At 38.8% G+C, this 14,867-nt stretch overlaps 1 protein-coding gene across 5 annotated transcripts in view; it reads left to right on the top strand.

Moving 5' to 3' along the window:
- The window catches only part of stag2b (STAG2 cohesin complex component b), a 164,991-nt gene that overhangs the window by 84,564 nt on the left and 65,560 nt on the right, over positions 1-14,867 (top strand). For all 5 annotated transcript variants that reach the window (XM_078547460.1, XM_078547459.1, XM_078547458.1 and 2 more), the window contains 6 exons: positions 771-922; positions 4,465-4,538; positions 4,653-4,776; positions 5,111-5,209; positions 8,497-8,576; positions 12,622-12,729. In XM_078547460.1, the coding sequence (XP_078403586.1) occupies positions 771-922; positions 4,465-4,538; positions 4,653-4,776; positions 5,111-5,209; positions 8,497-8,576; positions 12,622-12,729 (637 nt within the window). The remainder of the gene's footprint in view (positions 1-770; positions 923-4,464; positions 4,539-4,652; positions 4,777-5,110; positions 5,210-8,496; positions 8,577-12,621; positions 12,730-14,867) is intronic.

Raw genomic sequence — 14,867 nt, 5'->3', positions numbered from 1 at the left:
AACTTCACTTACCTGTCTTACTGAAATTTTGAACAGTGGCTCCAGGGCCACACAGAATGGCTTCGCGGGCCATCGGTTGGACAAGGGGAGATGGTATTGTAGTGGTAATGTCACTGGTCTCGTAATCCAGAGGCCCAGGTTAATGCTTTGGAGACATGGGTTCAAATCCAGCAGCTGTGGAACTTGAACTCAGTTAATAATTCTGGAATATAAAGTTAGCCTCAGTAATGATGACTATGAGACTATCAGCGATTATCGTAAAAACTCATCTGGTTCAGTAATGTCCTTTGGGGAAGGAAATCTGCCATCCTTATCTGATCTGGCCTACACGTGACTCCAGAATCTCAGCAGTGTGGTTGATTCTTAACTGTCCTCCGAAATGGTCTAGCAAACCGCTCAGTTCAAGGGCAATTAGGAATGGGTAACAAACGCTGGCCTTGCCAGCGACACCCACACCCTATGAAATAATAAAACAAGCCTGTTCTACAGTCGTAACCATAGTCTGCAATCTACAACGTTAAAAATGGCATCATTTTCTTTAGCCGCTCCTTATGAGTCTGACCCTGATTGAAGTGGTTCTTGTTATGCTGCAGATGTTACTATTGGAGTTAGGGTCCGTGTGAGAACAAGAAAACAAAACTACTTCGTTCGTGTAATTTCCATGTTTTCAGCAATGCAAGTTGCATTATGGTTGCAAATAAAAAAAAATTCCTCAGTACTTGTATACATAATTATTAAACCGTCCAACCGTATCTATCTTGCCTTTGTAGCTATGAAGCTGATGACAGCGTTAGTAAATGTGGCATTAAATTTGAGTATTAACATGGACAACACTCAACGGCAATATGAAACTGAACGGAATAAAATTATTGGCAAAAGGGCCAATGACAGATTGGAGCTCCTATTACAGAAGAGAAAAGAGGTTAGTGAAGTATCTATGTAGCAACTTGAGTAAATGCTTCGAGGACATGCAAGATTTTTTTGTTAGTTTTGTGGATTTTATTGTTGCTTCATTGGCATTTCATTCAAACCTTCACTCCCTGTGCTACTGACACACAGTGGCAACAATGTGTACCACCTACAAGTTGCACTGCACCAACTCACTAAGGCTCCTTCAACAGCCCCTTCCAAACCCGTGACCTCTACCACTTGGAAGGATAAGGGCAGCAGATGCTTGGGAACACAACCACCTGCAAGTTTCCTCTAAGCCATACACCATCCTGACTTGGAGCTATGTCGCTATTCCTTCATTGTTGCTGGGTCAGAATCCTAGAATTCCTTTCCTAACAGCACTGTGGGTGTACCTAGACATTGACTGCAGTGGTTCAAGATGGTGGCTCACCACCACCTTCTCGAGGTCAATTATGGGATGGCCAATAAAAGCTGGCCAAGCCAATGACGTCCACATCCTGTAGATGAATAAATTAAAGAAAATTCCTAACTGCTGAAGTGAATGCTTCTTCACAGCCTGTGCCATGGTAGAGGAATATGTTTGGAAACATAAAGTTGTCCTTGTGATTGAGCCATATAAATTATGAAATATGTTTTTAAATTATAACTATGAACCTGGTACACAAAAAAAATCTGTACAATTAACTCCTGGTTTCTCATGGAAAATTGTTTAAGATTAAATGATTTGTTTCACCCTTGTAATCATCTTCAATTTTTTTCATTGCACTGCGATAGTGATTTAAATGATTTGTCATATTTTGCATCCACTGCGTCAAAGAGACACTCCTGCATTATTAGAATTTTTGTATGACTATGAGATGCATTTTAAAATAGCTGGGTAGCCTGTTGCACAAGAACTTTGTGTGGAATCTCTTTTAATGTTTGGAAGTGAATGATCCCACATTTGCTTCAAGAAACTGCTGTGCCTGCATAGATGCATGCATGTGCAAAACTTTGCAGCTGTTCTTTGTCAGTCTGCTGTATGACAAGGAGCTGCCAACAGAGCATCTCTGGCAGCAGGTACTATACTTAGTTGTTGCAGTATAACTGTAGCCTCTCAAACCCACCCCACCCACTTTTCCCATTTACTTTCAAAGGTAGAAACACAAGGCAACTTGGTCGTCTGATGTCATGCCCAAGCTACCGTTTTAATTAATGTACTGGCAAGCTTTTTATTTTTAAGGGGCATCATAGTGCAGTGCATTGTTAGCCAAATGTACTGTTGCCTGAGCTCTGCTAACCCATAATTTAAGTACTCATAACTTAGAGATTTTATAAATTGTGGTCAGGGAAAAGTGTGCAGGTGGGCTTTACTTTATAAAATATACCATAGTCTATATATCTTTAAATATGTAGAAGATATCTGATGGAAAAGAATTACTCATGTTAAATAAAGCAAGTAAACCTTATAACTTGCAAGGAATTACATTATAAAACAACTTCCATTTTTGTAAAGTATGCTGTTCATAGATTTTAGTGTGCAGACAGTGTCACTGTCAGAGTTTATTTTTTATTGTTTCCTGTGATTAAAGTATTTTAATGTGTGAGGTTAGTGTGTTTTCTTACCCTCCGAGTGGTTTGTCCCAATTTAAGTGATTCTAGTATCAAGCTTTTGTGAAATCAAAAATAAAGAAAAAAAAAATTATTTATTAGCACACACTTGCCCCCCGAGGTCTAAATGTGATGCCTTATACACTAAGATTAGATACAGATGGAGAAAAAAAAACTATGATTACAATTTGGAACAATTTTAGTACCTTTCATAGCAGGCCTGTAGCTTCTTAAATAAATTGATGCTTTAGCAAGAGTGGAGATCTTTCAAAAGCAGAGGATTCTCAGTAAGTTGCGAGGGTTGAGGGTTCTTGTTAAATGGCCAGGAAGTCGGCTCTCAGTTCAAATTGCAACAGGTTGGGGGAAGAGTCCTTCTCCCACTTTCAAGGTATGTTAGTTTTTTGTTGTTTTGCAGCTGGTTCGATAGCTTACATAGTGTTTCTGATAGTATCCGTTTCCAAACAGCCTTTGGTGTCCACTTTTAAAAATATAGCTTTATAAGTTTGTAATATCTTCATTACTGGACTGGGCATGAGAGATGGACTGCGGTTACACTTATTTAGCTTTTTAGGAAAAAGAGATTGGATCCTTTCATGTTGTTGGTTTTAGCCTGACTTGCAGTGTTTTTTGTATTTGTGTGTGATTTTATTTTTGTTGGGGGTATGGAACTAAATTGCACACTTGCTGAAAGGTGATGATACTTTACCACCTGTCATGTAAGCACCATGCCTGGAGGTTTACTGGAATGATAACTGGTCTCCATGGGTTAAATTGAGGGGAGAGATTACACAAATTGGGATGTGTTCCCTGCAATTTAGAAATTTGAGTGGCTTGATTAAAGTTTTCAAGATGTTAAAAGGAACTTGTAGGGTAGATAGAGAGATACTGTTTCCCATGTTTGGGGAGTCTAAGACGAGAGGGCATAATCTAAAAATTACAGCCAGACTTTTCAGTACTGAAATTAGGGAACACTTCTACACATGCAGGATGGTAGAATTTTGAAGCTATCTTCCACAAAAGACAGTTCATGCTGTTAATTATTCATTTTAATTTTGAGATTTATGGATTTCTGTTAACCAAAGGTGTTAGGATTATGGGGGCAAAGGTGGGTTTATAGAGTTCGGTCACAAATCAGCCATGACTTAATTGAATGGTGGAATCAGCTCAAGGAGCTAAATGGCCTACTCTGGTTCCTATGCCCCTACGTTTCTGCGCGATTGCGCAGTTTTTTTCAGCGTAATTTGTACAAAATTGGCAAAACCAGTGCAGAAGATTGTGGAATTTTTCATGCAACTTTTGTTCAGTGCAACTTGAGTTTCAGTAATCCTTTGTGATAGCTTATACTAGAAGCCAGCTCTGCCTACAAAATTGGCCATGGCCCAAGATCTGACCAATCACACTTGAGGGCTTCCACTGATGGCAGTCATGAATGGATACTAATAGGCATGCTTTAAAAGTTTAAATGGCTTTCCGTTGAATTCAATTATTAACTGACTACTGTACACCAATATAACCAGCAAGTGGTTTAATGTAGCTTTTTAAAGTTAGTTTTAGTTTTATAAAATCACGTTACTCACTGGTTGTGAACTGAACATTGTTAATTGAAATGCTTCTTTTTGTGATAAACCCATTGTCAGCTGTACTACTCAAACTGCACCAAGTCACTACTCTTAAATATATCCAGGAAACTTTTTTTAATGCAACCACTTTTTTGTTTTAAATTGCATTCTGAAATACTGTCCAGTTGAGCTGCTTCATGGCAAGTTTTATGTTTGGCAACATGCAAATAGTTTGAGCAGAGACTAAAGGTAAAGAAACACTTCCCAAAACTTGCAGAATTTTGGGTTTAGCTTAAGTTTGGATTGCTGATTGGCACCCAAAGCAGAAAATCTAAGACCCAGTTGTGGAAATAAGCTTAGAATTAATCCATGCCTTATTTCATTTTTTTCTCTCCCTTCCCAGCTTCAAGAAAATCAGGATGAAATTGAAAATATGATGAATGCCATTTTTAAAGGAGTGTTTGTACATCGATATCGGTAAGAGCTTCGAGCTGCCTTGCACTTGAGCATGGTGTGGCCTGTAGCAAGAGAAATTCTGCCGTGCATGTTAGATCATTTTATCATGATTGTGTTGTTTTTTTCCCCCCTCAGTGACGCAATCTCTGAGATAAGAGCAGTCTGCATTGAAGAGATAGGGGTATGGATGAAAATGTATAGCGATGCCTTCTTAAATGACAGTTATTTGAAGTATGTAGGGTGGACCATGCATGATAAGGTAATTAGACCATTTTTATTGTAAATGCCTAATGTGCAGATATGTTGGAACTACAGAAGCTTGATTGAATTTTTCTGTAAATTATCTTGTATATTGTGGTGTGGAACAAGAAGTGTATTTGAACACCGAATATTACTAATTTCATGATTACAAGTCTGTGGAATGTTGGGTTCTGAGGATGGGGTTGGGGAGTGGGACGGGGGAATGATATATATTATAGAAAATCTCCTATTAATCTTTCTGATGTTGAGAAAATACTTTATTCTTTTTACATCCACCTGCCCCCAGTCAGTACTTCAATGGTATGCAAAGAAATGTGCTTTTTGTTTTTCAGCAAGGGGAAGTGAGACTAAAATGTTTAACAGCCCTTCAAGGTCTCTATTACAACAGAGAGCTCATTCCTAAACTTGAACTTTTTACAAGTCGTTTCAAGGTTAGTTCATTTTAAATTGCGTATTACTAGATTTATAAATCTAGTTTTGTAAGTTGTACCTTGTGGTTTTTAGTGTGTGTAAAATAATTTTTTACTGGCACGCACTTCTGGTCTACAAAATCATTTATGTTTTCACAATTTTTCACACTATTCTGAAAATTTTTTTTCTCCATTATAAATTCTTACCCCTATGTTCATAATGGTAACTGCTTATGTACTACTATGTTGCAATTATGCAATGACACCAATGTTGATGCTCAACTCAGTGCCTCAGTTATCCATCTGCCCAGCTCCTCACCCTGTACTTCAAAGAATATCATGAAAAAACTAAATAAAACTGCTCAAACAAAAGAATTAAATTTAATAATGTGAATCTGAAGTATGTATGTTGTTGTTCTTGCATTCTCACCACTCAGTGCTGAAATACACCAGTGCCTCACACAATGCTCCAAGACCACGTTGCTTCCCTTACAGTGCTGCCATTACTTCAGCACAACTCCTCATGTTAGTAAGCCAGCACGCCAGTGCTGCCAAATCCTTTGTTAAAACCACAGTATGGTGCTATGAAAACTTATAATAATAGCTGCTGCTGAGCTCCACAATTCTTTTTTTTTATTCATTGGCTGTGGGCATCACTGGCTCGTTTTATTGCCCATCCAGAATTTCCCTTGTTCAGAGGACATTTAACAGTCAACCACATTGCTGTGGGTCTGGTGTCACATGTAGGCCAGACCAGGTAAGGACAGCAGATTTCCTTCCCAAAAGGACATCAGTGAACCAGATGGGTTTTTACCATAATCGACAATTTTAATTCCAGATTTTTATTGAATTCAAATTCCACCATCTGTCACGGCAGGATTCGAACCCAGGTCCCCAGAGCATTACCCTGGGTCTCTGGATTACAGCAACAATACCACACTGCCATCGCCTCCCCTGTACACCTAAGTCTAAGTATTTATAAAGATAAACATTCTCATTGGGGCTTCATATTCCTACCCTAATCTGCTTCACATTGCCTATCACCTTGTGTTCAAAGCTTGGAATAAGGCAAAAGGTAGAAGTTCAATATACAGATATGAATAGTTAATATTAAAGATCATTTATTTATGTTATAAATGTTATCCCCTCATTTAAAAAAAGGTGTAAAGATAAACCCAGCAACTACAGGCTAGTCAGTTTAACCTCCGTGGTGGGAAAGCTGATAGAAACATAATCGGGACAAATTTGACAGCCAATTTGAGCAAGGTTAGATTAATTAAGGAAAGCTATCATGGATTTATTAAAGGTAAATCATGCTTAACTGATTTGATTGCTTTTTTTGATGAGGTAACAGAGAATTGATGAGGAAATGCAGTTGATCTGACGTATATGGACTTCCAAAAGGTGTTTGATAAAGTGCCACGTAATAGGCTTGGCAGCAGTTTTGAAGCCCATGGAATGAAAGGGACAGTGACAACATGAATACAAAGTTGGCTGAGTGTCAGGAAACAGAGTAGCGGTAAATGGTTGTTTTTTGGACTGGAGGAGGGTGTGCAGTGCTGTTTCCCAGGGATCAAAACTAGAACCACTGTTTTTCTTTATAGATTAGTTACTTAGACTTGGGTCTATAGGGCACAATTTCAAAACTTGCACATGATACAAAACTTGCAAGTTTTGTGAAATGTGAGGAAGGTGGTGATGGATTTCAGGAGGACTAAGACAGGTTGATGGAATGGGCAGGTATGTGGCAGATGAAATTTAATGCAGAGAAATGTGAAGTGATTAATTTGGTAGGAAGAAAGAGGAGCGGCAATATAAAGTAAAGGGTGCAGGAACAGAGGGACCTGGGTTATTTGTGCAAAAATTGTTGAAGGTGGCAGGGCAGGTTGCGAAAGTGGTTAAAAAGGCATATGGGATCTTGTTAAAAACAAAAAGCTAAAAGCTACTGCGGATGCTGGAAATCCAAAACAAAAACAGAATTACCTGGAAAAACTCAGCAGGTCTGGCAGCATCGGTGGAGAAGAAATCAGTTAACGTTTCGAGCCTTCACGGCCCTTCGGCAGAACTGAAGCATAGTTAGGAGAAAGGAGAAATATAAGCTGGTACCAGCTTATATTTCTCCTTTCTCCTAACTATGCTTCAGTTCTGCCGAAGGGCCGTGAAGGCTCGAAACGTTAACTGATTTCTTCTCCACCGATGCTGCCAGACCTGCTGAGTTTTTCCAGGTAATTCTGTTTTTGATATGGGATCTTGTGCTTGATAAATAGAGGCATAAAAATTAAAAGAAATTATAACAAACCTTTATAAAACATTGATTTGGCCTCAACTGGAATATTGTGCCCAATTCTGGGCACTGCACTTTTGGAAAGATGTGAAAGCTTTTTGAGAAGGTGCAGTAAAAATTTGAGACTGATTTCAGGGATGAATGGCTTAAGTTGCAGGGATAGATTGGCAAAGCTGGAGTCCTTGTAGAAAGAAAGTTGAGAGGAAATTTGGTGCAGGTGTTAAAAGCATCAAGGATCAAGACAGAGTAAATTGAGAGAAACTGTTGGCTTTGAAAGAAGGGTTGAGAACCAGAGAGGACAGATTTAAAATGATTGGCAAAAGAACCAACAGCGACATGAGAAAACATGTTTTTAAGTAGCGAGTGGTTAGGATCTAGAATGGATTGCCTGTGAGGGTGGTGGAGGCAGATTCAATTGTGGCTTTCAAAAGGGTAAGATAAGCAGCTGAAGATTAAAACATTTGCAGGACACATGAAGATATTTAAAAAAAAGTGCTGGGTTGCAGGGAAAGGGGAAGGAGTCGTGGGGCTAGTTAAAATGCTCTTAGAGAGCTGATGTTGACTCGAAGGGCCAAATGGCGGCCTTTTGTGCTGTAGCCATTCTATGATTCTGTGGTTTTCACAGAGAAAGGGCAATTACAGAAATTACACCCCAAAACAATGCTAAAAATCCGAAAAGACCATGTAATAAAATTGGAGTTGGACATATTTCATTCCCACAGATTGATGTTACACGGCATAAACATCTTCTGATTTACTGTGAATTATGCTATAAAAGATGGTGTTTTTTAAAAAAAAAATCATAGGCATGACTAATCTGTTATGACGAGTTGATGTCTATGAAAATGATAAATAGTTGGAGCACCTATGTACCAGAGGAGCGTTATCTATCAGCAGAAATTACCTGATCTTCACGCCAGCAGTAGATAGCAAACGCTTAATGTTCAAATAACCTGCAGTGAAAGCTGCTCATCTAACTTGTTTTGAGGCTTTTCTGTATGAATAAACTATCTTTTCTTTTTAGGATAGAATTGTTTCCATGACTTTAGATAAAGAATATGAAGTTGCTGTGCAAGCCATAAAACTTCTTACTCTTGTTCTGCAGTAAGTAGAAGTTATACTTTACTTGACTAGATTTGGTAGTGTGGCCTATCAGAATCTTATATTGGTAAATGGAATTTTATAATATTGTGCAGCCATTTGAGATGCACCTTTTCACTGACTACGTTGGGTTGGGACATTTCAGAATTAGTTTCACCTTCATCATGAGGTAAACTACCCTTTTATGTATACCTATAATATATTAAGTGTTGTGTATAGCACATATGCATTTCTTGTACTCCTTGTAAATAACCTTGAATTATTTTGTTCTTGTCAAGTTATTTCTGTTAGCCTGGCCATAACACTTCAATTATACCCATCTGTATTCATTGTACAAATGCTTAGCTTTTATTGCAAATTCCCAGCTCCAAGGTAACTAGCATTGTCCGCACAACTCTCTTCTGTTTGAAGCCTGTTCAGTTTTGGCTTCTTGGTTAATGAGTTGCTTCCTGTAAACAGAATTAATTTCAAGTTTGAAAGTTTTCTGGCCTTCTAAAAGTTATACAAGTTATTGGTATTTTTAAAAGTGCTTAAAGCGAGTTGCTCTCCCATCTTTAGCCTGTATTTTCTAACTTGTATTTTCTAACTTATAGAGGCTTGCTGCAACCCCCACTTCTCACTGTTGCAAAATAATAGAACCCATCCCTATATTCATATCTCAGGACTTGCTCCTCATTTCAGTGGTATAGTGGCACTTTACCCACCGTACAATACATGCACTCCTCATTACACATAGCACACACATGCTCGCTCTCTCTCTTTCCCCCAGGTCCTAAACCATTCTGCTCTTCAGACGCTCAATACTAGTCATTGCAACCTCCTCTCAGGTATCCCACGCCGCAAAACAAGTGTACTTATAAATCCATAACCCCACTTTTGAAAGAGACGTATGCAAAATCTTCCATACAAATAATTTTGTATTCACGGAAATTATAGGCTGGATTTTTGTGGCGTAAAATGGCTGCTGGGACTGGGTTTAAGGACTTCTAGCGCCCCCAGATTTCACCAACACTGGAGAAGGGTTCGGGTTGGTGCAGGTCGTGAGCCTGCGTCCCGACCTGTTTGGCTTCATGCGGGGACAGGCATCACCTTCCCTCCGCAACTTACATGGAGTTGGGCCAGCTTTTCAAGGAATCATGGTTCATGGCCCCACAGAGGTGTAATAAACCATAGGAATATGAGGGAACCTTGTGAAAGGTAAGTTCAAAAGGCCTTACCCATGCCAACCTCTCCACCCACCCCATGACCCCTCATACCCCCATGCCAGCTTATGTACCTCCACACATCCCCCATGGCACCTCATTCCTGCCATGCCAACCTATGCCCCTCCACCTACACCCCATGGTGCCTCAACCTATGGCACTTCCATGCCCACTCACCCAGCATACACTCTACAGGACTACTGAACTCTATAATGACAACAGAATGTGTAAAAAAAAAAATTATAAAAAAGTCACTCATTCATAATTTTCTACTTAGAAAAAAAATTATTTTACTACAATGCTAAAGAAGTGTCACTTATCTTGACCCTTTAAAGTATCAATAGTTGAAACTGCAAACACTTGACACCTCTTTATCTTGTGTAAATAAACATTGTGTAATGGACGGAATAGATCGCAGAGAAAGAGCTGTCAATCAAGCTATGTTTTCCCCTGGGCACAGCTGTTGGGACAGACTAATGGATGTATGGACTCTCAACCAAGCCGCTTCATGCATTCTTGGCTGAGAACCAAGACATCCATTAATCTGTTGAAAAAAGCTGTGCATTAGGGAAAGCATTGCTTGATTGACAGCTCTTTCTCTGTGTAATGGATGGAATAGATTGCAATGTTTATTTACACAGGTAGCAAGTGTTTGCAGTTTCAACTCTTGATACACTTGTATAGGGCTGTAGTAAAAACATTTTTTTGAACAGGAGGTTATGAATGTTGAATTTTTAACAACAGCATGTGTGATTGCATTCTTTATTTTAAAACATCTTTTTCATATATGCCGTTGTCACTATAGGGTTCAGTGGTTCTATACAGTGCAGAAACTGGGTGAATGGGCATAGAGGGTATGAGGTGAATTGCAGGTGTGGGTGGAGTGGCTTAGGCTGGCTTGGAGGGTATGAGGAGCCATGGAGATGGGTGTGAAGCTAAATGAGGCATTGGTGGGGCATGGGAAGTGAGAGAGGTGAGGGCTGTTCTTTCTTTTATTGATTTTAATTGTAATTGGAAGGAAGTCCCAGAGCACCGAAGTGGGCCATTCAAACAGCCTGCCTCAGCACCCAGCAGCCCTTGTAGTTGCCTCTGAACTCTTTCCAGGGGTAGTGAGCCTGACCCTAGCACGTAGCACCAAAAACCTACCCCACCCCCCCCCACAACTTTCTCCCAAGGCAGATGTGCCCAGCCGGGAAATGACCCAACTCCCGCTATCTGCCTCTACGATAAAATCCATCCCTATTTGTGCAATTTTTGTATATGCTATATGTATATAGAATTATGTAGCATATACAGCATAGAAACAGACCATTTGGCCCACCCGGTCTGTGCTGTGTTTATACTCACCATGGGTCTCCTCCCATTCCATCTGCCTCAACTCAGTTTTGCAGCACACTTTTCTATTTCTTTTTCTGTGATGTACTTGTGTGGTCTCCCTTTCAAAGCATCTTAATTTGAACTATTCTAGCCACTCTGAGTAAAGGCATTTTCCCTCATTCCCCTAATGGATTTACCTGTAACCAGTGTTAACAGTCTTTACTTTTGGATTCTCACACAAGTGGAAACATTCTCTCCACACCTTGTCTAACCTGTTCATAATTTTAAAGATCTGTAATCAGGTTATCTCTTAAGTTTTCTCTTTAGTAAAGAGAAAAGCCCATCCCAACCTGCATTCTTCTTTAGGTCTCTTCCCACACCTCATGGCATATGAAGCAGACAAAGCATGTGCTTACATCTATTTCCATGGCTAGTTTTTCCTGGAACAGGTCACTATTCTGTCGGCAGAGTCTAAAGCCTGGGGGATCACTCCGTACCAAGCGTTGATGACCAGGGTACTCTCCCATTCTTACTGCCTGCCATAGGCGTATTGGAATGATTTACAGCCAACCTACATGACATACTTATATATTTTTTGTTAAGTTATTTAATTCTAGTTCCCTTTATTCATAAACCTTGATTATGTTAGGACTTCTAAATATACAGTTTTGTTCTGTTAATTTTTAATTAATTCCTCCAATACATACTGTATTTTTAACAAATGATGCTTTTGTTCACAACAGCATCTCAAACATACCACCACGATAATAGATCGTCTTAGCAAGCCCATCATATGTGCATAAAATCATGGAATTTCAGCCAAAATACTGTTAACTCCCACATTATTCTGTAATTAAAATAATTTGGTTTATTAAGTGTGAACTGTAGCTCAGTTGTAACACTTTCACTTGTTGAGTCTTAAGAATATGTGTTCAGGCCCCACTACAGAAACTGGAGCACATAATCTGGGCTGGCACTCAGTACTGCACTGTTCAAGGTGTCATCTTTTGAATGAGACGTGAAATTGAGGCCCGGCAACCCTTTATGTGAACTTTTTAAAAAAGTCCCATGTTACCATGTCTGCCCCGTTCACCAACATTGCAATTGAAAAGTGAAGCACTGTGTGGTTTGGCGGGGTGGAAGAAGAAGAGAGGTCTAAAAGGATCAAGATTGTCCTTAAATCCGTATCTCATATTTACACGTTTTACATAAAGTAGCACATTCTCTCACTCAATGAGCAATGCCTTGACAAATTTCTAGCTAGCTATTTAATGTGTGCATTTAAAAAAATATATTAATTTGAACATTAAATTTCATTCACTGGGTCATGTGCTAAACAGTTTATCATTGTGTAAGATAAAATGAGAGAATGATGTGTCTAATATATAGCTCTGGCAGTAATTATACTACTGTTGGTGTAATCTAGTACCAATTTTCTGGTTGGAATATTAAAAAGAAAATGGAAGCTCTTTCTTAAATTCACCATCATCTGAATGAAGCCATTTATGCTCTTATATTCCCTACTATAGGGGAAGCGATGATGTCCTTACCTCCGAGGACTGTGAAAACGTTTATCATTTGGTTTACTCAGCTCATCGACCTGTCGCTGTGGCAGCAGGGGAATTTCTTTACAAAAAGTAAGGAGCAAAATCAATTTGGAAGTGTGTATAAGGGGAATAATTTCTCAATTTTTGTCGTCATATAATTGTTTTCCTATCATGCCTGTTAGAATTGCATAATAAAGTTGTAGCAATAAGATAGTCACTTCAATTAAATATTGTTGCTGTTTAACTAAAACGTGATCATATGTTTTCTGCCTCATTTAATAGACTTTCACATAGTCTGCATGTGAGTGTTTTACACTGTATAAGTGATTCAAGAATGATATCTGGTCATTTTACTAAGGAGTTATTAGAACTGAGCTTTTTAATTTGCAAGTTCACTTATCTTGTGCACAAACTTTGTTGGGGGGTTAGGTCAGCAGAGGGACCTTGACTTCAAGCTTGACACTACTGTAAATAATGAATTAAATCAAAAGTTCAATTATTACGATGAACATTCTTAATAACAGGATGACTTTGGAACTTCAGACTTTTTAACCTGTGTTGCTGGCAAGAAAGTGGCCATGTATACATTTTAAGAATTCATATGCTGTACTGCCTCAATGGTTCATGTAGCTTTAGGTTCTAGATTATTCTTGTTTGATGAATGGAATAATATTTATGCAGCAGAAAAATATAGCTAGATATTTATTTTGTTGTGTTGTTTTCCAGTTTAGTCCAAATATAAATTTCAGATTTAAAAGTTGAACAACCACTTTTAGAGCATGAATTTCTTGTATTGTGCAGTAAGTTGCACGGTTACTGGTTGTATTGCATCAGCTCTGATAGTTTCTTGCTCTTAATTCTTCTTTGCCTGGTGTGCTTTTTGCCTATTCTGGTTTCTTGTGTTCAGAACTCTCAAGTACATCACTGCTTACAGATCGTGATGTCCAGTTAGTTCTTGAATGAGAGTATAGATTACATTGTGTACTTTGGAGAATATCAAATAATAGTTAATGATGCAGGTATTCAGCACACACACTTGCGCATGCACGCACAGTCAGCTTTTTGGTGATATCTGCATGCTAACATTAACTGGTTAGCAATTTCGACAGGTGTGTTGATAATGTGTATTGATTAAAGGCAATACTGTTAGTCATGTTCCTTGATCTTCAGAGTTATTGTATAGCTAACTAAACTCCAAAAATACTTGCAAACCTTATGGTTTGCACATTTTAAAAATTGCCAAGCCATTTCATTACTAAGATATGGCAATGGTTTTGACATACTTTGCATTTTTGTACTGGGCAACAAATTGAGCTTGTTAGCCCCTGTTCTTTGGGTGCTACGAGTGCCCCCAGTTGGCAAGTCATTGGCTGAGGGGTGGAGAGCAGGGTGGCGAGTTGGCACAGTTTAATCATGTGCCACAATTTTCAAGTTGGTTTTCGGGTGCTATCAGATTTAGCCCCATCTTCTCCTTTGAAGCCTTATTTCCTACACCCAAAACTATTGCGCACAATTTTAATTATAAAGCATACCTTGCAATGCCATGGCAGCCACCAAAATTTCTGTTCTAGTGCTTTACCTGCCCCAATTGATGATTTTCAAATACTTCAGATAAATTGAATTGGTTATTCAGTGTGCATTGTTGCTTCCCTAGCTCGAGTGATCCTGACACTCAACTGGTTTGTTGAGCTCTTTCAGCTTTCCCTACCTGCTCCTATATATCTCTTACCCTGCTACTGCTTTTCCAATAAACCTTTCTCTAAAGCACCAATTTGTCAACTTTAATGTACTATCAGTACGGTAAGATAAGCTACTATTTTGGGTTAATCACAGCTACATATGTCTGTTCCGGTAAACTCCAGTAGTGTTGAGAGCTGGTAAAATTTCACTGATCTTAGTCTAAGATGTAAACTGTTGAGCTGCTTTAAACAATTATTAGGAAAATTACTTAGGAGAAAATCTCACGTAATTAATTAGGTCTTGTAAGCAAAAGAGCTATTTATTTAAATGGGTTTTACTGTACTTGAATCATTTATAATATTTGCTAAGTTCAAGGGATATTTATATCCCAATCAAAAGCTTGTTAAGTATGAACTCCAAGGCTGCTGGCCTTAGTTGGGTGAGTTTTGTGAGGTGTGCAAGCTGGGTGAGGTATTTGGGAGAATGAAGTATGTTGTTATTTTTGGATATGATCAACTTCCACTTTGGATGCAGAATCAGTAATTTTT

The sequence above is a fragment of the Cetorhinus maximus genome, chromosome 8 (assembly GCF_964194155.1).
Source record: "Cetorhinus maximus chromosome 8, sCetMax3.hap1.1, whole genome shotgun sequence".
Taxonomy (NCBI): Eukaryota; Metazoa; Chordata; class Chondrichthyes; order Lamniformes; family Cetorhinidae; genus Cetorhinus; species Cetorhinus maximus.
This window is presented reverse-complemented; position numbering and strand designations above follow the sequence as displayed.